The sequence below is a fragment of the Pinus tabuliformis genome, chromosome 8, assembly GCF_031772625.1.
Source record: "Pinus tabuliformis cultivar Carrire ecotype Pingquan chromosome 8, CPIR1, whole genome shotgun sequence".
In the NCBI taxonomy this organism is placed as follows: domain Eukaryota; kingdom Viridiplantae; phylum Streptophyta; class Pinopsida; order Pinales; family Pinaceae; genus Pinus; species Pinus tabuliformis.
Genome location: NC_142294.1, coordinates 1665542188 through 1665570000, shown reverse-complemented (window position 1 = coordinate 1665570000; position 27813 = coordinate 1665542188). Strand labels below are relative to the sequence as shown.

Below are 27813 nucleotides of genomic sequence, written 5' to 3'. Positions count from 1 at the left end.
GAATAGTAACGACCGATAGACAGATTGCAGATGAAGTTCTCCATGGTTGAGAGGGAGTGTTAAAATTGCAACCAGGGCAAAACTTCATGTGGGTCATCTTATTCATGGCTAATAATATTTTTATTAGATTCCTCACGTCGAGAGGTGTAGGATTGATATAAATATCATCCAATTCCGATAAGTATTCATGGAGATATGAATTTATTTTGATTATGGAATTATTATCAAGCCGACCTACAACTCATGTAGGCTCAAAAGCCCAACAGTCGCATCTATTCACCCACCAACGTTGTGTATAAATATAAGAGGACTTTTCCTCATTTAGACTCACTCATCTCATCACATCTCTCTCTCTCTCTACTATGCAGATATGGGTCTCTTCTCTACTGCGCTGAAATGGGTCTCTCTCTCTCACACATGTGAAGCCGGAAGCTGTTGAATTTGAAGCTGCAACTGCAGAAGTAAAGATTGACTTGCGTGGCCTAGAAGATCTCCTCTTTGGAACTGCGCTGTAGGTTCATCTGAACCTCCTCTAGAAGCCGCAACTTTTGGTGGTGGAATGAAGTCAATCCGACGAACGGTTTGCAAGATATCGACTACCCTAGTTTGAAGCCGGAAACTGCTGAAACTGAAGCTGCAACTGTAGAAGTAAAGATTAACTTGCGTGGCCTAGAAGATCTCCTCATTTGAACTGCGCTGTAGGTTCATCTGAACCTCCTCTGGAAGCCGAAACTTTTGGTGGTGGAATGAAGTCAATCCGAAGGTCGGTTTGTGAGATATGGTCTGCCCTAGTTTGATAATGAAGCCGCTAATGCTGATGCTGCTGATCTAGGGTTTGCTACTGCTGATATGAATCAGATTTATTGTACTATTTCTCTCTGCTGAATTATTGAAGATAAAAGAAGATTTGATCAAAGGGTTTCCCCACACATTGTGGGGTTTGTCCCTGGCTAGCCGCCACATCTTGTGTCTCTTGTCTTGGCTTGTTTTCTGTCGATTGTTTAATGTTCTATCTGCACTTTACTTTATGCACATGTAATTGCTAATCGGTGGAATATAATAAGAAAAAGAAGTAAACTGTTATAAGCATAGAACATACCATAACTTAACACTAACACAAATGCATATTAATACACATTAATATTTTATCTAAACTTAGGGACTCTATTAAAAATATTAATTATTTTAATATCTCCTGATCTGTTTAGAATATGCCCAAACCCTTTCTGGGTATTGGAGATCTTATGTGCCGCAACCTCTCCACCAAATTTTGTGGCTAGAGCACATCCAATGCTACCCCAAATCAACAGGCCAGTGATCAGAGCCTGCTTGTGGAAAGATTCTCGCCTCCGTTTCCTAGGAGGTAAGATAAGTAGCCTCAGATAGAAGGAAGCGGTCTAAATGGGAGGCTATTTGACCGTCTCCTCCTCTTCTGTTATTCTAGGTGAATAAGCCATTGCTAGTGGGAATGTCAATGAGGTTGAGGTTTTCAATAGTGGCGAGGAAAGGCTCAAAGTCTTTATCTAACTTCCAGATTCATCATTTCCTTTTAGATTAGTTATCATATTAAATCACCAGCTATGATTTTGAGGGTGTGGTGCAGAGGGTCAAGGAGATTGGATAAGGTTTGGAGCATTTTGATACGGTTTGTCACCTTGTGCACGACATAAATATTGGTTATGCAAATGGTCTCGTTGGTGGCTATGATTCTCAGGATTACAGTTATGGAATGGTGAGTGGCTAGAGAGGACATAAGGTCGAATTTAGAGTTTTTCCAAAAAGTCATTATGCCCCCTGCCGTACCTGAAGCCGTATTAATGAAGGAGATGTAAGGCTTGAAGCACGAGTTGAGGAGGGGAGGGTGTGTCGAGCCAAGTTTAGTTTCTTGAATTAGAAGGATTTCGAGGTGATCAGACAGGATTCTGGTTTTTAAGATGCGTTTCTTCCCAGGACTGTTAAGTTCCCTAATATTCCAAGAAATGCAATTCATTGACATGGAGATGGGTATAGAGCAAGAGCCTTTATCTTTCCTTCATTGATTAGCTTGGCACCCAGTTCTTGAAGGAGTTGACTGGTGGTCTTTCGTCCTTGCTTTCTGCTTGAGCCTTTGAGGTTGAGTTCTTCTACTGGAATATTGGCTAATATGCCTTTTGAAGCCGTGCTTTCTTGTACTGGATAGTGAGTTTTGAGTTTTAATTCTTCCTGGAGGAGATAAGCTCCTTTGATTTTTTGTAATTGTTGTTCTGATATGATATTTATTCCTTTTTGTTTCCATTCCTCTGCAATTGTTGCAAGGTCTACCCCTTGCAGAGCTTCCTGTATTGTGTTTTCCTCTAGAGTTTCCTCTGTTTCTACTTGCTACATTTCTGTATCCTCTTGTTTCTGCTCCTCCTTTCTATTGGTGTTACCTGTATCCCTTTCATCGTGTTCGTTGTCTACTAGGTTCATTTCTTCCTCTCTTGCTTCATTTGGTATCAATTCGTTAGGATCCATTTGCTCTTGGGTACTGTTCAGTACATTGAACTGATTCTGGCTTGCTTCTTTAGATAGTTTTTTCTTGGGGATAACTTTTTTCCTGTTATTCTTGTTCCTGGAGATGACTTTGGTAAAACCTTCATTGTCTTTTTGTTTGTTTGCTTGCTTTGGCGTTTGAGGGGTTTTATTCATGGGACAGTCTTGGAAAAGATACCCATGCTCATGACACTTTCTGCATTTAAAGGGTATATGTTCATAGTCTATACTTTGTAGCTAGACTTCATCCCTGAAGATGAATTTGGTTGCTTCTGGCAGAGGACTAGAGATGTCTATGTACATTGTATACGCAGATTCAAGCATAGGAAACATAGTGACCCGTTCTGGTGCCTTCAGACATTTTGATGTACTCCCCAATTGGTCTCCTATTCCTTTTAAGACCGAAGGAGCTCAATAATCAGTTGGTAAGGAGTAGAGGCGTACCCAGATTGGAACCCTAGTGAAATCCTCTTTTTTCGGTGTGAAGTTCTCTCTCCAGAATCTCATGTATAAACCAGCTGAGTTGTAGAAATAGGGTCCTTCAAAAATTTTGTCTCTATCTTCGAGGAGGTCAAAGATGACTGAAAAATCCTTTGGAGCCCAACTGAAGTCTGATCTCTCCTTTGAGTGTCCATTTGCTCTGAATCCACCGGTTCAGGGATTTTTTAGCTGGCCATATTCCAATGGACTTGCTATATCTGCGTGTTCTTGCCTGTATTCTCTATATTCAGCTACCTCAGGGTCCTGGATTTCCAGTTTTGGTATTTTCTTGGCTTTGGGGTTATAGTTATTCTTAGTCTTTTAAGCTTGATCCTGCAGCTGCTCCTGAGATTTTGAAGGATTGACATTAGAGGGAAGGGCGTGTTTGCGGCTTTGCTCTTGTCTGCCCGAGTATCCTTGATTGACCTTTTCTCTATGTCTTCATTCCTTTTTGGCAGCTCGTTTTGCTGTGGATGAGTACTTTCTTCTTTGTCAGAGCTTCCTCCTGGTGGCGTGCAGAAGGCAAAGCTGGAGGAAAACTTTCTGAAGAATGAAGCCCGATCTGGCGGCTGACCGGAGACCATATACTTGAAGGAACAGGCGCCAGGATGCTGTTGCGGATCCACCATGGCTAGCAAGGTCCCGAAGGCCTGAACCGGAGGCACCGAGAGGAGGTCACGGAGTTTGCACAAACCTTAGTCGTGCAGTTTTTCAACAACAATGAAACTGATAATTATTGTTGTAGTTTCGTAGCCTTTACTTTTGCTATTTTTTTTCAAATTAAAAGAAATTTTAATCCTCATCAACGTCGAGATTGCTTTGACGAGGATCTCTTGAACTAGCTTTTGGAGGATTTATATTTAAATAGAAAGTCATTCGTCAGTCAATTCATCTGACCTTTGAGTTATGTGCTTAACAAGAAGCTCTTTTGTAATCTTTTCAGATAATAAAGAAAGACTTTGGGGTCAATTTTCGCCAGTGTTACTTTTCATGGAAATACTGTAAGATGTGTCGTTTTTCATGCGTAATTTTTTTTTAGCCATTGATGATAGCTTCTGAAGAGTGATTTGAGTACAGGTATCTTGCTCAGTCGCTGGGGTTTGAATAATTATCTAAATTCTGAACATAATAGCAGGGATCTCTATTTGTCTGAGTTTTATTATTGTTTTCTCGCTCTATTTTGATGGTTGAATTGAGTTTTGCAGGAAAGTCTTTATTCTTTAAATCTTTGGGCGTTAGGGGAAGTTTTCAGTTGGACTAGCCAACTCCTGATCCATATTTTCTGAAGAGCCCAACTTAATTTGATCTCGGGCTTATCATAAGATTTTTATTGGTGATGCATGAAGGGTTTTGAGCTAAGCACCTTTAAAATTTAAAAAATTATTTTTCTTTATGTGGGAAATTGATAGATCTAGCTTTTGAGAGCTTTAGATCATTAGATTTGGGAGCAGAGTTGGACTTATTCTCCTCATACTTGATAGATCTACTATTCTTGTACATAGATCTGTAAATTATTTTTGGTTTTCTGACTTGGGTTTTTCTGGGTTTTAGTTTTATCATTGTATATATCATTTGGGTGTTTCTTGTTGTCTTGTAGCTACAGATCTGAGGAAGAAATCTGTGTAGAGTCCAGATCTAGGCCCTAGAGGGTAAGATCTGGATCTCTGGGGTTCATCAACATAATTTTCCAAGGATATTATTCAGACATTTTGCAGTCCAAGGGTTTAAATTTAAATTTTTTATTTTTAGATCTGGAAATTTCGTGAAAGTTTCAGGGTTAGATCTGAAGCAAGTGGATTCAACATTCTAATTAAGATTTTCGGAAAATTTTCAAAGTGTTTATGGGCTACCATTTTTGCTGATTGGTTTGCTGCCTGGGTTTTTGGGTCCACTGTGCAATTTCGAATTTAAAAAAAAAACTTCGCTGCCATCTCTCTTAAACCTACAAGGGTCCCTCATCTCATTAATCCGCAACTCTCTTCTCCATCCATTTGTTGCCATCCAATGCTGCAACCCTCCTCTTTGCTGCCTGAGTTTGCATCCTCCTCTGCGTGCTTGCAAAATTTCGCCGCCTCTTCAAAATCGAAACCCTCCTCTCCATCTTTCAGCATCCATCCCTCTCATGCGTTCTGTAGTTCTCCCTCCTGTCTATAGCCCTCCATACTCTGCGGCCCCCCTTATTTCTCCTATTCTCCACGTCCTTCATCCTTATCTCGTTTTGTCCACAGCTCCAACCTGCAGCGCCTGGCCCTCCTCATAGCCATACCTACATGCTGCCATCGCTCAATCAACCTGCAAATAATCACTGCACCTGGTAACCCTCCGCGACTCTCCTTCCTCGCTGCCATTCTCTCCTTTCCGCCCCCAGACCTACAAATGCACACAACAAAGACTCTCATTCCAATTTCTGTTTTATTTTTTATTTCGCTTGCATGGTATATGGTTAGGGTTAGCGTATATACATTTTTTTTAGTTTCATTTGAATTTCAACTTAGGTTTGATTTTTTTGGTTTGGTTAATTTCATTCGATGATTCCATTTTTGTTGGTTTGTTTGGGCTTTTGTTTTTCAATTTTTTTTTTATTTTTTTTTATTTTTTATTTTTTATTTTTTATTTTTTTTTATTAGTGATTTGATTTTGTTCTTTTTTTTTAAACTTTTGATTTTGTTCTTTTTTTTTTAACTTTTGATTTTGGTTTTATTTATAAAACATTTAAAAAATCCTAAAAATTAAAAGTCTAAAATATATATATTTTTTAAATATTTAAAAATCTAAAAAATTCTAAAAATTAAAAAAAAAAATCTAAAATATTTATAAAACATTTAAAAATCTAAAAAATTTAAATTCTGGTGACTAAGGAATTAAAATAAAAAAGGATTTGCGCTTTCATATTAAATTTTTTAATGTGACCTATGGACCATTATAATTTCAATTTATTAACCCTTTTGATTTACTTTGTCATATTAAAAGATTTTGATTTCTTCATTTACCACATTTAATTAATTTCCTAAGGAACAATTGAATTGATTACATAAATTTCCTTGGTGTCTTTTTGTGGTAATATTTCTCTATTGTCAAGTGCGATTTATGTTTAAAAAAATTATATTGGCGATAGGAGGAAGTTAATTAATTTTAGATCCGTGTCATTAATGAAAATCATTTTAAATCTAGAATCTCTTGCATGATAGAATCTTAGGTGTTCATATTTAATCGTTCATGATTGTCACTCTTCGTCGCATTTGTAGATTGCTCTGGATAACTTATTTTTACTTAATCTATGGTTAATCAAATACTAAGGCACTGGTCTATAATCATTTCCATCATGTGGCCTATGTGTCTTGTGTTTAATCTATTCATCTCAGTTAACCAAGATTTGTCCTAAATCATCAAGTTTTCCATCTTCAAGTCTACTAGAGCCTGTGTTCCATAGGATTTTCTCATTCATTCACCTTAGGGACTACCCCCCTTGACTTGTCTAGGAGAGAGTCTAAATGGAGTGAGTAAGGATTAGAATGACAACCCTTACTCTGAGCATTGTCACGGTGCCTAGATACTTTGTGCGGCAACGGTTCCCCAACATGAAGATATAAGGAGCTAAAGGTCATTTGGAAAACACACCAAGTAGATACTCAGTTGCCCAAGAAAATCGATTTTCTCACTGGTCGAAGTTCGACAAGAGAAAATTGATTCAGAGTTAGAGTTGCAGGTGGAGGAGAGACAGAGAGGGTTCAACATTAGTCACGAAGACAAGGACGAAGACAAAGAACAATGGAAGGTACAACGTTGGGCAGATTGACGCTGAGAGAGGCAGCGCTGGCCTGAGTGATGCAGGCCAGTCCAGAGGCCAGAGAAAGTGATGTTGGGCAAGCGAGAGAGACGCAGAGGGTGGAGGAACCTCTCTCTCGGGTCAGATACTTGTTCAGGAATGTCTGTAAATATTTCTCAGAAAGCCTTGTTCTATACTGCTGGGTGTAATTTGTACATGTTGATTTTTGTTGAAGAATAATAAAAACCTCATTTGCTGCATCGATTTTCCCGCATTGGGTTTTTCCATGGACAATTGTCCGAAAATAACTGTGTGATTGTGTGTGTATATGTGCCAGCATTTTACTTACATTTTCTTTCTGCAATGTTTTAATTATGAAGGCTGTAGTATAATATGTTTCGATATTTGCCGTAAGAATACAGTAGATAACTTATTTCTGAAGTAATAAGTAGAAGAAATCATATTAATCACTGCAATAGGATTTCTATTTTAGAATTTTTCACACCTTTAGTGTTGCACTTGTCGTAAAGTCATCACAAAGTTGTCGCATCGAGGGAAATATGTTGTTAACGTGTTTCAGATGATCTATGTTGTTGTGATGATCTATGTTGTTGTGTCATCAAAGTGTTTCAAGTGTGTGATCACAGTCAAGTCATATCATTGTTCACATCAGTCTCTTTTGTCCTACACTTGGCCAATTTTCAAAATTCACAGCAACCTAGCCTCATCCTACATTTCTCAACTGCGCACTACGCAGTTCCAACACTCAAGCTGTATCTTTGTCCCTTGACACTGCGCAATGCGTAGTTCCTACTTCCCAACACTGTGCACTGCATAGTTCTAGTGCTCAAGCCTGGCCTCTGGCTCCTAGAATTGCGCAATCTAGCCCTCCAGCCTGGGCCCAACTGTGCTCTGTGCAATCTCTAAGCTCAAGCTGAAACCCTGAGCTCTTGAACTGCGCCGCTGTGCAATCACCAGGCTGCTTTGCCTCCCATAACTGCGCAGTTGGCTAGAACAATGCAAAATCCCTTCAACCTGGCTCACTGAATCCCAAAACTGCACAATTTCTCTCTCTTGCCCAATTAGTACTACACATTGCAAAGTCTCAAGGCTCAAGTGTCAACCCTGAGCTCTTGAACTACGCAATTGCGCAATCACCTAGCTCCTCTGTCCTTCAGAACTGTGAAATAGGCTGATCCAATGCACATCCCCTTAGCCTCTCACACTAAGCTCCCAGATTGCGCAGTTTTCTTCCTCAGTCCAACCTGAACAGCGCATTGCGCAGTCCCAAGGCTCAAACTTCACCCCTGACTACCTGAGTTGTGCAATTGCGTAGTTACTAAGCCTTCTTCCTAGCCTGTCACCCGGTTCCGGCTCAATCAGTGGATTAATATGTACCATCTTAGACTAGTGGTTTATAGGACTAATGTTGTCTTCTCATGAGTGGATTGCAGATGCAGGTATTCTATCATGGTATGGCAAGATGATGAAGAAGGAGATGGAGAAGAAGGACCCCTTGGTTGACAGATTTCTAGCATTGTCAACAGGTCCATTAGTGATATGCAATCCATCCCTTATAACAAACATCATTTGGGCTCTGGAACCAGCAATGCCCCTCAAATAATGTCAAGGCCAACTTTTGGGGGCATGCTTGGTCCACTTGGGCACATCATTAATAAAGCCAATACCAAGCCATATTGGTTCAATGTTTAGCATATGGGGGTACTCTAGAGTGTCAAATACCATGTGGAACCATCTCATTGTCCAACATTCTGCGCTAGAGGGGGAAATTGCATCAAAAGGTCATATTTGCTCTCTGGACTAAATAAAGTTGCATCTGAAATGTTGTTGCATGGGATGGGAATCATATCCTATGAGGCCTTTGTTGCTGCGAGAACACCACCTGACAAAACCTTCTCAAGGTCAACTGTAATGAACAATCATTATGTACAATAACCATATGTGCATCATAGTGGACCATACCTAATGTAAGAGGCAAAAAAATACTTCACACAAAGCTTACCTGCAAATGCCTAACAATATCAAGTCCTGTAAACAAGTTACCTCCTTATATTAGGGATGGCTAAATCAATAACCCTATTAGGTGTTTCCAACCCTTAAGAGGAAGAGTCATGTCCCAACATACCCTATCAATCCATAGGTGTGTGTGAAAGATGGTGGCTGTGGAGTGGGAATGATTTCATGGAGGTCTATCATCTTGAGTGTATAGATGTAAGGAGGGAGCAATCGTAGAGGCATGAGTTACCTCTTTCTTCGGCCTTCTTTTGCCACCACTTTGGTCTACCTTTTACTTCTTTATGATTTTCTTTGATTTGGGTGCATAGCTCAGGGGCCCAAACTTACTTTTGAGATTTTTAATTACCCATTAAGGATGAGTTAGTTTATCACTCATCAGGGTTGGGACAATACAAGAGTTTTTTTTTTATGGATGAAGCATCATGTGCTTGAAGAACTTGGTGATGGCTAAGAGGTGGATAGAGCACATGATAGGTTTTTTCCCACTCTCTAAATAAATGTCTCAACTATATTTTGCATTTTATCTTTTTCTTCCATTGTGGCTTTCTTATGCTTTTATATTTCTTTTAGTTGCATCAACCTCCATGGCTAAGTATTTTGAGCTCAAACTCAAGGATGAGGATGAAAGGTGCCAATCCCAAGACCAGTGACCACCAGCCCAAATAATGGGCAAAGATGGAAAGTGGTAAGTATGGAATATCTTGGACATGCTACTTTGATCAATGCCTCCCTAGTAGTGCACTTCCTAAAACCCTAAGGCCTCAGAGGAGGTCCCCATTGGATTAGTGTCAAAGACTAACCTCCCACTTGAAGTGAGGGAACAAGAATACAGTAAAGATTGGTCAATTTTCCAATTTTCCCCTTGATCCATATCAGCATGCCTATAACATTAAGTGAAAGTACATGATTGCAAGATGGTTAAAGTACTTTCCAATGGGTGACCCACCTTCCTTCGAGAAGGAAGGAATACTGGATGGGAGAGAGAAATCTGACCAGAGCAAGAAGTGGAGGATATTGGCAATATGTTATGTGCTGATCATATAGGGCTGCTGGCTGGCTGTCTGTTCAAAGAGGAGAAAAGTCCCATGGGTTACCCACTTTTTGTTGAGTAACAAGAACCATGGATGGAATTTGTGTGTTGTGTTTTCCCGAATGTTGCAAATATTGTTACAAGAATAGATTACTGAGGATTCAGAAATAAACATATCAGGAATAACAGTGAAAATATTGGAAAGCATAGACTTATACCTGAAAAACTCAGAAAATGGTAAACTGGAAAAATTATAAAAATTGGGAGAAATCAGAGATTTTTTGCAATTGGTTTTTCCAACGATGAAATTTGTCTCATTGAAAGTTATGGAACCACATAATTATAGCATAATTAATAACGTGTTGGTTTGGTGTTGAGGGTTGACTGACGAACTTTAGTACATTCTTATCTTTGTTTAATAATTTAATTTAGATTTCCCCCAGAACCGTAACATGCAATATATGTGTTGTGTTCTCTTTTCTGTTCAGTTTGTTGAATCCTTATCATGGGTTTACCATTTCATGTGTTTTATCATTTCAGAATCTTTTGTCGAGTCTTCCATTTAAAGTGTATCTGTTTCTTCAAAAGCTTCTAATTGAAATGTGTGTGTGAGAGAGATTAAAGATGTGGCTGTTTTTTGTGCAGGGACAAGTATAAATTATTTCTTAGATGATGGCCTGAACAAAGCACGCATACTTTTTCCTGGCGTTGGTTGTTTCTTGGTTGCGGTCATTTTGGGATCACTTTGCCATGCCTCTAATGTTGCAGATATTGATGCCCAGATGGATATTTATAATGGAAAAATGTAAGTCAGTTAGCTGTTCTATATATAAATGCTATGGGGTTTAGTAATGTATGATATCTCTTCATGTGTATGAAGACTTGTTTTCTCATATTTTGAAATTTATTGTGCAGTAACAGTTTCTATTAATCTTTGGAACCGTGGCTTTTGCTTGATTAACATTTTATTTGACAAGAATTTTCTTTGCAATTCATAAATGCTCATTTTTATTGTCGTCTTTTCTGTGTAAATCTGTTTAGCATAGTTTGGGTTATAGTATCTAAGAACTATTTCATATGAGTCCTGCCAAGGAGTCTAAGGGAATGGCCTTTTATTGGTTCTGCATAATAAGGGATGATAAGATATTCATGAACTTTTACATCTGCAGCTAGTGTTGCATTTTACTTTGTTAGTACTTAAAACAAAACATAGGGATCTAAAAATATTGAACTGATGTTAAGACTTACTGGTTAGTATTACACACATGATTCCATTTAAGATCATGGTCACCCAAGTGAAGGAACCTGACTTTTGTCCAAAATGTTAATGAGTTTATTGTAAGACTTAATCCCTAGTTTCTAGTGGACCTAGTCTGAACATGTAACATATTTATTTGTTTATTTTATTTGTGTACTTTATGTTTTGTAGACCACCTACTCTATTGTAAATATTTCCTAGGTGATTTATCCTATTGTAAATATTTCCTTGGTGACAAGGTTGAAGATGATCATTTGCCCAAAGATGCATTTTATAATTGTAACCTTAGGAGACATGGTCAAAGATGACTTTTCTCTCTATTACCAGCCAAATTGTACATGTATGAGAAAATGCCAAATCCACAATGCACAATTTGACAAGAATCTCTTAGAAAAGTCATCCATTATCACCTCAATAATAAGTCCTCTCACTTTAGGTTAGATCTCCTTCGACTTAGGGAGGGCTTCACTACTAGGATCACATACACTTAAACAAATGAGCACAATGTGATGTCAATGGTAGCGTTAATAAAAAATAATTTTGGAGTTTTTTTTAAGGTTCTTTGACATAGTGATGGAGGGATATGAAGATCAGTGCCAATATACCACTAACTTACTAAGGCTATGGAGTCAAAGAGAATTCACGTTGCAAGATGAGAATCATGTATTTTATGATAGATCCAAGCACATTGAAATCATATATCATTTCATTTGAGACATGGTACAGAGAGGAGCGGTGAGACTCCGCCATATTCAGACTTATGAGAAGATTGCTGGTACACTTACCAAAGCACTGCTGAAGAAGAAATTTCTAGTCTTCAAAGATATGCTTGGATTAAGGGATGTGCCTCTTCTGGGTTTAGGGCCCGACTAATCAAGAACACTAAGATGTGTGCTCTTCCCTCTGATTGAGCTCCCAGGGATGAAGAATTGAGCTAGTGGCTCCTGGGGATGAGGGACCTACGATCAAGAGTATGCCCAGCCATGCATCTTGTTTCCCACCTGTTATCGCACAAAGTGTCTAGGCACCACGACAATGCTCATAGTAAGGGTTGTCACTCTAATCCTTACTCTGTTTAGACTTTCTCCTAGATAAGTCAAGGGGGTTAGTCCCTAAGGTGAATGGATGAGGGTATCCTGTGGAACACGGGTTCTAGGAGATTTTAAGGATGAACAACTTGATGAATTTAGAATAAGTCTCGGTCAATTGAGATAGATAGACACAATCACAAGATAAAAATGACTACAGACTAGTGCCTTTAATTTGAATTAACCAAAGACTAAATAAATGACAAGTCACCTAGAGCAATTTATAATGTGGCAAAGCGATGATCATGAACAATTAAACTTGAAATGCTCAAAACTTTAACATGCAGGATAATCTAGCAAAATTATCTTTCTCCAACAGTCAATATGATTTAAAACATTTATCGCACCTTGACCATATAAAAATCATGAGAACTGCATTTAATCACCAAATAACACCAAGGATGTTTAAATTAGAATTTTAATTATTTCTCAGGAAACTAGATGAATGAAGAAATCAAAATCTTTTAATATGACAAAGTAAATCAAAAGGGTTAATAAATTGAAATTTTAATGGGCCATAGGCCACATTAAAATTTTTAATGTGAAAGCACAAATCCTCTTTCAATTTATTTTATTCTCAATCTCAAAGTCACAAAAAATTTCAATTTTTTTTTAGATTTTTTAATTTTTAAAATTTTTAAAATTTTTAGAATTTTTGAACTTTTATATTTTTGAATCAAAATCAAAATCATAAAAAAAATGAAATGAAATCGAATCAAAATAAAAGTCAAAACAAAATCGAATTTTTTAAAATTTTAGTAAATCCAACTAAAGTTTTGTTTAAATGAAATCGAAAATTTAAAAAGAAAGAACTAAACCTAAACCCTAATGCATATACAAATAACATAAAAGAAATGAGAAACTAACCCAATGTATGTGGAACGTAAATGAAAAATAAAAAAATTCGAATGCGTTAAAGTCTAGACTAACCCTAACCCCTCAGTTAGAACATAAGACAAACCAAACCAAAAAAAAAAATGAAAGCCAATGTGAATGTTTGTGTTTGCGTCTGTGGGACGGATGCTCGACGGGAAGCGTGGAGAGCTAGGTGGAGATGCAGCGGAAAGGAGGAGCCGAGCCAGTCGGAGCAACGAGGGGAGTACGACGCAGGTTGCAAGGGTTGCGGAACAAGGCGATATGGGTATGGAGGGTGCGGACAGGAGTTCAAAAAAAGAAGACGCAAATCAACGATGGGCAACGTATGGAAGAGGTACAACTGTGGGTTTTGGAGGATTTTGAAAGGGTTTACAGATCGAAAGAAGGGCTATGTGGAGGAAAGAGGTGCAGAGAGCGTGGGAATACAGCGAGGGCTTGTAGGATTTAGGCAGTGAGAAGAAATGAGGGTTGAGGGTCGAAGAGATGGAGAGGATGAGGATTTGAGGATAGACAGAGGTAAAAATGCAGGCAGGTAAAAATCACAAGCAGACAAGGGTAAAAGGAAACCCAGAATTTTCAAGATTTAAATTTTCTTTTAAACCCTTAAGCAGACAATAATTATTTTTTTCGAAATTTTCTAGAAAACCCCAAGATGAAGACAGTAAAAACAAATTCGAAATTTTCTGTTTAGAAAACCCCAGGCAACAAAGAAACTGTAGCCCAAAACTTAAGATAAACCCAAAAAAACGAATTTCACACCAATGTATTTTTATGCTTTAGATTTATCAATGAAAACCCTCGTTAAATCGTTTCTAGATTTAAAAAATTTAAAACCCTTGGACTGCAAAAGACTAGATAATATTCCTGCAAAATGATGTTGATGAACCCCAGAGATCCAGATCTTACCCTCTAGGGCCTAGATCTGGACTCTACACAATTTTCTTCTTCAGATCTGTAGTTGCAAGACAACAAGAAACACCCAAACGATATATACAATGATAAAACTAAAACCTAGAAAAACCCAAGTCTAGAAAACCAAAAATAATTTACAGATCTATGTACAAAAATGGTAGATCTATTAGATATGAGGAGTATGAGTCCAACTCCGCTCCCAGATCTTATAATCTAAGGCTCTCAACATCGAGATTCATCAATTTTGCACATATAAAATTAAATTTTAAAATTTTAAAGGAGGTGCTTATAGCTCAAAACCCTTAATGCATCACCAATAAAAAAAATCTTATGATAAGCCCGAGATCAAATAAATATGGGCTCTTCAGAAAACACAGATCGGGAGTTGGCTGGTTCAACTGAAAACTTCCCCGAATGCCCAATGATCTAAAAAATCAAGATTTTCCTGCAAAACTCAATCTAGCCATCAAAATAGAGCGAGAAAATGATAATAAAATTCAGATAAATAGAGATACATGCTATTACATTCAAAATCTAAATTATCACTTAAACCCCAACGACTAAGCAAGATACCTGTACTCAAATCACTCTTCAAAAGCTATCATCAATGGAAAAAAAATTACACATGAAAAACGACACATTTTATAGTATTTCCATGAAGAGTAACACCAACGAATATTAACCCCAAAGTCTTTCTTTATTATTCAAGAAAAAAAGATTACGCAAGAGCTTTTTGCTTAGCATACGACTCAAAGGTCAAATCGATCAACTGACAAATGACTTCCTATTTAAAGATAAATCCTCCAACGGCTAGTTCAAGTGATCCTCGTCAAAGCAATCTCGACCGTTGATGAGGATTAAAATTTCTTTTAATCTCATCCGTCGAAATATTAAATTCTTGAGGAAATTCAAATTTTTCAATTAAATGCATTTTAATTAACTCAAAAATATTTTTTTGAGTTAATTTCAATTTGACTTTGACTTAACCCCAGGGATCAAAAGCTTAAAATTTGTCAAAATAATTAATTTACCTTAGTTCCGGTACCTTTTAAATTTTGATTTTTAAGGACCAACGAATTTTGTCTTTGGAGAATTTAAATTTACCTAGGACCTAGAATTAATTAAATTTTTGGCTTAGGATTTTAATTAATTTTTGGCCAGAAAATTTAATTAATTAACCTATGAGGGGATAAATTATTTTTCCAACCCTCAAGACACTTTACATCATGATTTTCATATTTTTTATATCTCAGGGGGAAAACCCATTTGTAAAAGGTCCTCACAGACTACCCATTTCTACGACACAAATATAATCCAGCAAACCAAGCAATTTGTAATAAAATAACTTAACCAAATAGTTAGGATTATTCCCAAATCACTTTTACATAGACTCGATCTAGAACACTAGGACTCGCCTAAGATCCCAATGACAAAATCCATTCCGGCTTTGAGGTAAGACTGAAGGAAAACTCTGTCGACCATCCGAGAATGGATCGGTGAGACAAAAAAATTCCCGGAATGTAGATCGTCACCAGAAAAGTAGGTTTACCTAGGCAATTACATACACGACACAAATCTGCTGAGATTATTTACATTATACACATGCAGAAAGGGTTTACATAATATCTTGGAAGTGAAACTGATGATGATAGTTGTACGACACGAACACATCGATCAAGCACTATCCCTTTTGCGAAAAAAGGGGTGTACTGCTATGGGTCGTTGACACGTAGTGGTCAACACCACCCATCTAGCCAATGGGTGTTGGCTACTTGAGATCGAATGGTGATCCTTACCAATCATGGTAAGTTGTATCTCGCTCAAGTTCGAAGAAGCTGGTGTACTTGAACATCATAGATGTGGTGTTCTTAAACAACATGGATTTTTAGCCTTTGAGTTGAGCTATTGTGGATTCTTACCCTTTGAGATGAGCTATTGTGGATTCTTAGCTTATTTGCTGAGCTATTATGGTTTCATAGTCTTATTAATTGAGTGGTATTCATTCCGCGTGGTAGCATGAGTCTCCCCGATGGTATTTGTTCCAAGTTGTAGCATGTGACTCCCTGATGCTGGGTGGAAGCATTTGGCTACTTGAGATTGAATGGTGATCCTTACCAATCATGGTAAGTTGTATCTCGCTCAAGTTCGAAGAAGCTGGTGTACTTGAACATCATAGATGTGGTGTTCTTAAACAACATGGATTTTTAGCCTTTGAGTTGAGCTATTGTGGATTCTTACCCTTTGAGATGAGCTATTGTGGATTCTTAGCTTATTTGCTGAGCTATTATGGTTTCATAGTCTTATTAATTGAGTGGTATTCATTCCGCATGGTAGCATGAGTCTCCCCGATGGTATTTGTTCCAAGTTGTAGCATGTGACTCCCTGATGCCCGGTGGAAGCATTTGGATCCCTTATGATTATTTGGACTAGGTTGAAGCTTGAGACTCCCTGGTGAAGGTTTCTTAGCCTTTATTTCGCTGAGCTTGGATTTAAGGTGGTAGCAGTAACTCCCATTCCATGAGTATTCTTCTTTAGATTTGAGAATGTTCAACATAATTCAAGATGATTTGACAGGTACAACAATTTTGGATTTCTGTATTCAAGCTTCTGTGATCCATAATGAAAGACTTTGTTTAGTTTTGGTTTTATTGATGGAAATTCCTCCCTAGTTAAGAGGGAGTGTTGAATTGTTGAGAACTAGGGAGAAATTTCCCGAGAAATCACTTTATGTGGTTAACCCCTTTCACCCTTGAGGCCAATTATTTCTCAAGAGAAAATTATTTTTCATAAGAGAAAAAGTTATTTCAAAAATATTTAATAAAGCACTTAGACATGTGCAAAATAAAATCACTTAAGTTATTTAATTCAAATGGATCACTCTAGGAACTTCCAAAACACTTAATTCAAGGAAGGGATTTTGCCTCAAAGATTTCTATATATTGAAGAGAAGCCTTCATTTGCAACACATCAAGTTCTCTCTCTCTCTCGCATTGGTGATCTAGCTCTCGCATTGGTGATCAAACCCTCACATTGGTAATTTATCTCTGTTATTATCAATAGAAGATGTGTTGCATATTTGTAGATCTCTTATCATCATTGGCAGATCTCTTATTATCAGTAGCATATCTCGTATTATCAATAGTAGATCTATTGCAGATTTGCAGATCTCTTTTCATCATTTGAATCTCTCTTATCATCATTTAAAGCTCACTTATTTTCAGTAGAAAATCTCTTATTATCAGTAGAAGATCTATTGCGGATTTGCAAATATCTTATCATCATTGGCAAATCTCTTATTATTAGTAGCAAATCTCTTATTATTAGTAGAAGATCTATCGCAATTTGCAGATCTCTTATCATCATTGGAAGATCTATTTAGTATTATCTGGCAGACCTATTGTTTGGCAGATCTATTGACAGATCTTAGAACTCTCGTTGAGCTCTTGCACCAGTGGTTTCTTCTCTTGTTATTTGTTGCTGTTAGTGCTCCCAATCTAGAAAAGTATTATTGTAGTTGGTTTTTCTCTCACACCAGAAGTATTTAACTCTTGTATTGATCTCGCCCTAAAGATATTGCTATCGCACTAGAGTTTGATTGCTAGTATATTGCCCTTGCTTCAGTAACATTCTGATCTTGCATTTGGAGAATATTGCTCTGAGTGTTTAGCTCTCGTACTTGTGCACATTGTTCATGCACTTGTGTTTATTGCTCTTGTTTTGGAAGCCTTTGGGGGCTTGTGGTGGTTTTTTGAAGCTGTCATATTAAAAAGGGTTGTTACTACTATTATTTGTAAAAGTGGTTTTGTACTTTGATTATGTATCTCTGTTGAACATTTGAAGAAGATCTAATAAAAGAGCATTTTAAAAAGGGTTTTCCCCCATAATGGGATTTTTCCCTGGTCTTGGACCAAATCCCGTGTCTTGTTGTTCATTGATTGTCTTCTATGGTTTATGATCTCATAAATTAAATTTTAAACCTACAAAATTTAACACTTGGCACTCGCACAACCTGCTAGAAATTCGCATTGCAATGTCGAGAAATTCACATAGCCTTTGGGATCACTTCCTTGCAAGTGGTTTTGTCCCCCTCCTCGTCCTAAAGCTATTCGCACCTCCTTCGACAATTCTTCTGACAACTGGAAGTGGAAAAACTACTCCCGCTGCATGCATTGGGTAACTAGCTATGTGCACTAGCTGAATACGATCTCCCTGCAGATAAATATGGCCCCCCTTTCCTGTCACTTGAACATTGGCAAAAATGTCAAAATCCTCTCCGGAATGCTTCTAAATCTCTGTTGCCTTAGCTTTATAATGATACCGTGGGTTCAAAAAATATCCAGCTGCATGTATAGGGCGATGGAGTTGATTGTTCCATCTTTCATCAATGATTGCCCAATTGGGTCCATACTTAGCCACTTTATCCTTGTATGCCATCTTTATTTGCTCCTTTGCTTGATCCATAGCCTCATAAATGAAGCCCATAGCCAATCTTTCCCCATCCACCAACCACAACACCTTAGCCAGTGGCTCAGCAAGCTTCACAATCTTTGCTATCTTTCTCGAAAATATTTCTTCATTAACTTTCCTTTTCAATTCTTTGCCTTCCAGTTTGTGAGACCATTGGCTTAGATTCCATTCTTCATTGGAAAAAATCTTTTGCAAGTTTCTATGTTGTGAAAGCATAGATTGCAATGTCAAAAAATGAGTAGCAAATCTAGTGATGGCAGGCCTAATAATATCCCTGCCGCTTGTGTGTTTCCTCATCAGGCTCAAAATCCATGAATTATTGTGGATAAATTTTGTTATGATTTTGTCATGATCTACAGTGTTTTTGGCCCAATCTAATTTTCCAATATCCTCAAGCATGAGGTCTATGCAATGTGCAACACATGGGGTCCAAAAGATGGTTCTGTGTTTTTCCTCTAACAGTTTACCAGGAAGAACATGGTTAGAGTGTTAAAATTGGCAACTAGGGCCAAACTCCATGTGGGTCATCTTGTTAATGGCAGCTGATATTTTTCTTGGATCCCTCGCATCGAGAGGTGTAGGATTGATCTAAAGATCATCCGATTCCAATAAATATTCATAGAGATATGAATTTATTTGTGCTATGGGACAATTCATCAAGGTCGACCAACAACCAAATAAACCTCACTTGTGCTCAATGTTTTAGTATAAATAAAGGAGGACTTCAAGTCATTTAGACGCTCATCCTCTTGGTGATCTCTTCCTCTTCGCTTGTCTTTGGGTTTTGGTGGGAGGAGAGACCTAAAGAGGATACACTGCCCTAGAGGATGCCTTATCCTATACGTTGTCATGAAGGAGACCTCTACGCTACCCTAATGAAGATCAAGCTTTAGCCATGGAGAGATCTATATGCTGGACATCTAGACGCAGGCCCTATAGATGCAATCAAGGAGGATCCTTATACACTGTATAAAGGAGGCCTTAAGAAGTACTAGCCGCAGTCACAAAAGAGGCATAGTCGCAGTTGGAAGGAGCCCTACCGCGGGTCCTATTACGCAACAAAAGAAGGTCTAAATACAACCCTATATCCGCAGTTGAAGGAGGATTCTATACGTTGCATAAAGGAGGACTAAACATTGTCAAAAGAGACCTAATCTATCCGCTGTTGAGGAGCCCTAATCCACAATCCTGAAGAGACTTATACGCAGTTAAGGGAGGACCTATATGCTGCCTGAAGAAGCTCCTCCTAAACGCTGTCAAGGAAAGGTCTTAGACATAATTTAGGATGATGCCCTAACCACTGTTATGTGCAACCCTTATTCCGCAGCAAGAAGACCTTATATTCAGCTCTAAGAGACCTGTTACAGTCATCTAAGCAACTGTCATAATGCCACATTGCTATAGGTGACAACGTGGCCTATTTAAGGATTGTTTGAGCAAGTTAATATTATTCTTGAGGGGCAGTAGAATCCGCAATAAAGAGGAACTAGAGGTTTCTGTTTTAGGGTTGTTTGGATCCCTAAGCTACAACCAAGAAGTGCCCTAACCAGTCATCATGACAGCATGAAAGTCTGTGTCATAGAAGTGTGGTGACAGTGTAGTGATGAGGCTGTTCATGAGGACAGTTTATAAGGTTGTCATTACAATGAAGAAAATTGTCCTTGTGTATATTTAGATTGAGTCAATCTTGTTGGACTCAATAATCATAGGCTTAACTTGCTGCTGGGCTAGGCCGTAGGCCATAGCCAGTAGCACAGTTTGATCTAAGGATTGCTCAAGTGGTAGAGCCTCACCTTGAAGACTTGCATTGTTGACTGTAAGAAGGAAGAGCAATAAATGTTGATGACCTATCTCATAAAGCAGTGACATCTAGTGTAGCAACATGATGTGTGCAGCATGATGATTAAGAGTAGCAAGTGTGTACAGCATGATGAGGTACAATTCATCAGTGGAGCAGCATGGTGCAGCTTAGGAACATGGTATGATGTTGTAGCATGGTGCAACACGGTGAGGTGCAACACATGGATGAGATGCAGCACAATGATAGGTGAAGGAGTCAACTTGGAGAATCAGTTGAGGCAACATGTCTTCAACTGATCTCATGTAGAGATGATCGATTCTCTTATCTAGAAAGTCGAAGTGTTGACTTCTGTTGTAAATGTACTATATCTATCTTTCTCTTTCTTTCTCTATTGAACTACTGAAGAATATATAAGATGAATTGTTCAAGGGTTTCCCCACATTGGGGTTTTTCCCTGGCTAGCGCCACATCTTGTGTCCTCTTGTCTTGGCATGTCTTCTGCGATTTATGTTTATGTTCTATCTGCAGTTTACTTTAATGTTGGTGTGATTGCTAATTTGGAAAAGATATTGAGCTAACTATGAAAATTGAAATAAGTTGCTCTAAGCATAGAACATACCTAAACTTAACATGGTATCAGAGTTGAGGTGAAGACAATGCCCAAGCGAGAGTGAAAGAGCAATCACTAAAGACAGTTAAGAAAGGACAAAAGGATCAATGGGTTTCTCATCCCTCTTCAAATTCACCGAGGGTGAAATCGAAGCAGAGAATATTATCAGTATGGTGCAGCAGAATATGGCCTACCTAAAGATCACTTCATTGAGAACACCGGATCTCAGGGTGGAAGGAAAGGCAGATAACTAGTTCGGCCATTATGCGAAGGAGTGTCCAAATGGCAAGGACACATCACTTGATGATGATAACAATCATTCTAGGGACATCTTCAATGGTTAGAGGAATGACAGGTAATGCAGGTCATCAAGGAAATGACCGACTCTTTAGAGAAAGCAAGGAACCCCAGGTATGAAGAATTAAATGTTGTTTCTGATAAGATAAAGAAGCACTATATTGTATTGGCCCTCTCCTTCAGATTCCTTAGGAATTTGACTTATTAATTGTAGTGCCCCAAAGCACTTCAACGGATAGAAGGGTGCTCTCACCAATTTGGTAGATATGGAAACAATCGTGGGATTATACTTGGAGCTGATGCCACCTATCCCGAAAAGGGTGTAGGAAATGTTACCCCTCAATTGAATGAGGGAAACTCGATTCATTTACAGAATCTCTTTTGTGTACCAAGATCGCAAGAAGAACCTGGTGTCCATTTCAGCAATGGAAGTCAAAGGTTATAGGGTGGCATTCATTGATGAAAAGGTACGTGTTTGAAAATGAAATTTTCAAAGATGCTTTTACTCATGGGTTCAGGGTTGGAAATTTGTATCAAGTTGCAGAATGGTCCATTGGGGACCATGTCAGTTGACACATCTCATTTGTAGCACCGGAGGTCTACTTATTATGGGGCCCTACCCGATGTGAGTCAGATGGTGATTGGGATGTCTGAATTCAAGAAGAGCATGAAGGTACATGTCTGAGATGTACCAAAGGAAAATCTTACAAGGTGACCATTCCCCTCATGTAGTAGGTCCACAGGTTTGGAACAACCTGGGGGGTTTGAGATTCATGATCAGGAATCTCATGTATGCAGGTGGAAGAAAGCCCTCTATGGCTTGAAGTAAAACACCCCGGACCTAATATGAGAGGATTGATAGCAGTCTGATGAAGCTGAGATTCACTAAAAGTGAAGCCAATCCAAACCATCGTTTGAAGGTTGTGGATGATTGTTAGGATATTTCGACACATAGGAAATAGTTAAGTATAACTTGGTCTAGTATAGAGTTAGGTAAAGTGTGTTTCTTTACTATGTACATTTTGTAACTTACAATCCGACGGGTCATTCTCTCCTCGGTATTACCGACACTTGATCCGTGGCTTAACACCCGATTGGTCCATGATCTCTATTTAAAGAGAATGGAGGGTCATTTGTAGTGTAACCGTCCATGAGAGAAGCTTATGTAAATTTTCATTATTTTATTAATAAATTGCCTGAAGTGGCCGTGTTGGCTCAGGCCGTGGACTGTTTCCCTCTTTGAGGGTTTTAACCACGTCAAAAATACTGGTGTATTGATCTGTGATCTGTTTGTGAGCGGTGTCCTTTGGTGTTCTGTCTGAGGAACTTACCCTGTAAATTCCTACATGGTATCAGAGCTATTTGAGGGCCGCGTCTGTTGGTGATCCAAATCTGAAGCCGGTAGAACTGCATCCGACTGTCGTTTCCTAGATCTACTGTTTCTGACTACTTTCGGGCCGAGAGGACTACTCTATTGTGTTAGGAGCATCTGTTCCAGTGAGGAACCCCTTTCGTTTCACGCGAAAAGGTTTCTGGTAGCCCTAGCTACGTCATTTTTAAGATGTGGAGGTATACAGTGTTTATTTGCAGTTTACAGTTATTTTCTCTCTGTTTATTTCGGTTTATTTAGCTTTTTTTAATTACCGGATCTATACCTTTCATTTCTGCGTATGCTCTTTGCCCCGCGACTCTGTGCGATCTGGGCAAATCAGAAACAGAAAGGAAGCATTTTTCTCATGCGTATGCTCTTTTCCGCTGTGCCTTGTTGTGATCTCGGAAAATCAGAAACATTGAGGAAAATATTTAGTTTCCGGCTAAAGCTAACTTCGAGCCATAAGGTTCGTTTTTTTTGTATGTCTGTGTTGGGTTTTGTGTTTTTTGTTTTGTAGGGAAAAAGAGCTTTTTCAAAGTAAGCATGCAGCCTAAAGCTTCAGCGACTAAAAAAAAAAAAAGAAAAAAACCCCTTCCTCTTTTCCAAAAATTACTAAACTTTTAGTTTAGCTCACTTGGTCCAAAGCTACTTTATGACAGTAGAGATCTTGAGTTCAAGTCTTCTTTCTGTTGAGCTAATTAGATTAAGTTTGGAAAGGGGGCTGATTTTTTTTATAACATTATCATTCATTTCCGCACATTCTCGCATTTCGTCGGCATCTTCATCAAATTTTCTTCAAAAAGCCATAACTTCTTCATCCGGAAGCCGTTTTCAGAGCTATTTTTTTTTAACCAGCCTAATTTTTCGAGATCTTTCCATTGGAACACTTAGTTTCAGCATCTATAACTTCAGTTTCTATTAAAATGGAAAGTCCATGCCAAGTTATTCTTGACAGCACCAACTACTTCCAATGGTGGTCCTACATTGTGGATTTACTTAGAAGTAAAGGTCTCTACAGAATAGCCTCAGGCCAAGAAACCAAACCGAAAGATGAAGATAAGGCAGCTAAATGGGAAAATAGGCAAGATCAAGCACGAGGGTTGATAGGGATGTCTATTTCTCCAGATCTTAGATTCCATATTGCAGAACTTGATACTCCTGAGGAAGCAATGAAACAGGTCACTAAAGTTTTTGGAATTAAAAATGAACTTAAAGCCCATCAACTCGAAAATGAGTTGCTTACATTGGACCCCAATAATTTTTCTTGCATTGAAGATTTTTTTGTCCAAGTTCAAGACCCTTAGACTTCTCTTGGAAGGTGTTAAGGTTAAGAAAGAAGATAGTAACCTTATCTATTCCATTCTTACTAAGTTGGAACCAGCCTATTCTGTGTTTGTTTCCACCTTCCATTCTACAAAAGAAGCCTTCATTTCTCAAGGACAAGCCTACAAGTCCCCTTCCTTTGATTCCTTTTGTGATTTTTAATAAGAGAACAAGAAAAACTCTTACACCTTGGTCTTCTTAAGCTTGGAAACTCTTCTAAGAAAGCGTTAGCCGCCCAGCAACAACCAAATTCAAAGAATCCTAAGAAGTTGTATCCTAAAAGGGATGGTCCTAAACCAAACAAGGGTCCTAATCAATTTTAGCCTCAAAATGAAAAATCATTTCAACAAAATGATAAGACAAATAAAAACAAAGGGAAGAAAACTGATAGACATTGCAACTTTTGTAATTGAGATGGCCACTTAGAATCCAAATGCTTTAAGAAGATGGAAGCCTTGGAAGCAACAATGAAGAAGCATAACATCCATTTGGAGCACTCTTCAACTTCAACTTCATCTTCAGGAATAGCACTTTCTGCATGTGGTTGTCAAGCATCTCGGTCTGGCTATGCACTAAATGTATCTTCTTCTTCTCATTCTCATGAGTGGCTCATTGATTTTGGAGCTTCTTATCAAATGGCCAAAAACAAAGCCATATTTTCTTCCTTAAATGATTGCAACACCAAAAATATATATGTTGGTGATGATAGATCTCTTAGTGTTGTAGGGACTGAAACTGTTCATATAGACAATGGTCAATTTAATGATGTATTATGTGTTCCAACCTTATCCTGCAACCTTCTATCTGTATATCAGATAACTCATTCAGGTGAAGGTAAAATCGTTGAATTTTCACCTCACGATGTTGTAATTAAGGACCTAAGAGATCCTAGACAGATTTTAGCTACTGGCATTGCTGATGATTCTACAAGGTTGTATAAGTTTCACAAATTTGGGTCATCAAATCTTCCCTCGGTATTTGTTGCTCATAACAATGAAGTGAGCAAACTTTGGCATGAGTGATTTGGTCACTTAAACTATCGCTCCCTTCAGAATCTATGTAAAGAAAATATGGTGACAGGTCTTCCAATGGTATCTTGCAGAGATGGTGTTTGTTCCAGATGTGTACTCGGAAAACATCATCGGGATAGTTTTGAAAAAAGTGCCTCTTGGCACGCCTCATCCCCTTTACAGCTTGTGCATAGTGATTTATGTGGTCCGCTTCCAGTTGTTTCATTCTCTGGCTACAAGTATTTCTTAACTTTCATTGATGATTTCTCCAGACGCACTTGGGTATACTTCTTAAAACTCAAGAGTGAAGTATTTAACATGTTCTTGGCCTTTAAGGCCTTTGTTGAAAAACAATCTGGACATCAAATTCTTAAGCTAAGATCTGATAATGGCGGAGAATATGTGAACAACAAATTCATCAACTTTTGCACTGAGAATGGAATTCAAATGCAACATACTGTTCCATATACTCCACAACAAAATGGTGTAGCTGAAAGGAAGAATCACACCTTAAAGGAAATGGCTAATTGTATGCTTCAATCTAAAGGATTTGGTCTTAATTTTTGGGCAGAAGCAATTGACTGTGCAAATTACATAATAAATCGGACTCCTACTAAGGTTTTAAAGAATATCACTCCAGAAGAAGCATGGAGCTCAATTAAACCAGATGTAAGTCACTTTCGTGTTTTTGGAAGTGAAGCATGGGCCTATATTCCAGATGAGAAACATAAAGCTTTAGAACCTAAGAGTGAAAAATGTATTTTTGTTGGATATTCTGAAGATGTCAAAGGATATAGACTTATTCCACTTAAGTCCAAAAATGTTATCATTAGAAGAGATGTAAAGTTTGCTGAAAATATATCGGCCTACGAGCCTAGTTCGGCAGATGTGCCACCTCTCCCTATCTCTTCTACTTTTGAAAACATTTCTTCTTCAGATGATGAAAGCGAGGATGACAATCCTCCCCCACCTTCTCAGGATCCTCCTTCAGCTCCTCAGCTTCCAAAATGGGTCCGTGCTACTCGGGATGCAGTAGGTGATCTTGCCGATGATCCTACAGATCAACAACGTACACGTTCTCAGTTCGATAGAGCCTCTTCTTTACTGGCTCAAGCTTCAGCAATTATGATCCTGACACCTTTGCAGAAGCTTTAGGCCATCCAGATTGGGACGCAACTATGAATGAAGAATATCGTTCATTATTGGCAAATGATTCATGGGATCTTGTCCCTCTACCAAAGAGACGAAAACTTGTTAGATGCAAATGGGTTTACAGAACCAAGTATGGACCAGATGGGAACGTTGATAAACATAAAGCTCGTCTTGTTGCTAAGGGTTTTTCACAAGTTGAAGGCATTGACTATACCGAAACCTTCTCCCCTGTTGCCAAAATGAACTCTGTCCGCCTTGTTCTTTCCCTTGCTGCGTCTTTCAAATGGGAAGTCCATCAGATGGATGTTAAATCTGCCTTCTTGCATGGGGACTTGCATGAAAAAATCTATATGGAACAACCTATTGGCTTTATACAAACAGACTCCAGCCTTGTATGTCGGCTTAAGAAATCCCTTTATGGTCTCAAGCAAGCTCCTCGGGCTTGGTATGCCAAAATGGATAGCTTTCTTTTAGAATTTGGCTTTTCTAGGTGTCATTCTGACAATACTGTCTACACCAAGAAAGTGGGCAAGTCTCTTATCATTCTTGTTCATTATGTTGATGATCTTATCCTCATTGGTAGTGATCCCAACCTTATAAACCATGTGAAGTCCAGCCTTAAAAAGAAGTTTGAAATGACAGACTTAGGACACTTGCATTATTTTCTTGGTCTTCAAGTCTTGCAATCCAAGGAAGGTATTTCCCTTTCCCAGTCCAAGTATGCCTGTGATCTTCTACGCCTTTTTCACATGGAAGACTGTAAGCCAGCCCCTTCTCCCTTTCAGTCTGGAGTCAAACTTTCAGTCACTTGCACTTCCTCTAAAGTTGATGCTACCTTATACCGTCAACTTGTAGGAAAACTTTTGTTTCTAACCCATATTCGTCCTGACCTTTCCTTTGTCGTTGACCTTGTTGCTTGGTTTATGCAAAACCCACATGAAAGTCATTGGAAAGCAGCTAAAAGAATACTTCGTTATGTTCGAGGTACAGTTCAGTTTGGGATTCATTACAGTGCCGAAGCATCTCCTCTATTGGTTGGTTTCACTGATTCCGATTGGGCTAGTGACCCTGATGATCGGAAGTCTACTGCAGGTTATGTGTTCACTCTTGGTTCAGGACCTATTACATGGGCTTGCAAGAAACAAGATGCCATTTCTCTTTCTTCAGCAGAAGCAGAGTATCGTGGTGCTGTAGAAGCTAGTAAGGAAGCCTTGTGTCTTCGTCAGATCCTGTCAGAGTTTGGCTTTCAACAGCAACATTCGACTACACTTTGGTGTGATAATCAAAGTGCCATTCAACTGTGCAAAGATCCAGTCCAACATCAGCGCAGCAAACACATTGAACTACACATGCACTTCATCAGAAAGCTCATTCACGACCATGTTCTTGAAGTACAATATTGTTCAACAGATGATCAAGTTGCAGACATCTTTACAAAGGCTCTCACAGAGGCGAAGTTTATGGTTGGAGTTCAGGAAGTTGTCACTAAGGGGGGATAGGCTCTAGTGCCTCATTCCTTCTCCTATTGTGTCATATTTGTAAATCCTTCAATCCTATCCCAAGTTGTTCTTAAGGGGGGATGTTAGGATATTCTGACACATAGGAAATAGTTAAGTATAACTTGGTCTAGTATAGAGTTAGGTAAAGTGTGTTTTTTTACTATGTACATTTTGTAACTTACAATTCGACGGTCACGATATGTAGTGATCCGACGGTTCATTCTCTCCTCGGTATTACCGACACTTGATCTGTGTCTTAACACCCGATTGGTCCATGATCTCGATTTAAAGAGCATGGAGGGTCATTTGTAGTGTAACCGTCCA

General features: G+C 38.5%; 1 protein-coding gene across 1 annotated transcript in view; it reads left to right on the top strand.

Annotated features, from left to right (window-relative positions):
- Positions 1 to 27813, top strand: part of LOC149242577 (ureide permease 5-like) — a 178872-nt gene that overhangs the window by 23939 nt on the left and 127120 nt on the right. The window contains exon 3 of the mRNA XM_089374288.1: positions 10470 to 10629. Coding sequence (XP_089230414.1) covers positions 10470 to 10629 — 160 coding nt within the window. The remainder of the gene's footprint in view (positions 1 to 10469; positions 10630 to 27813) is intronic.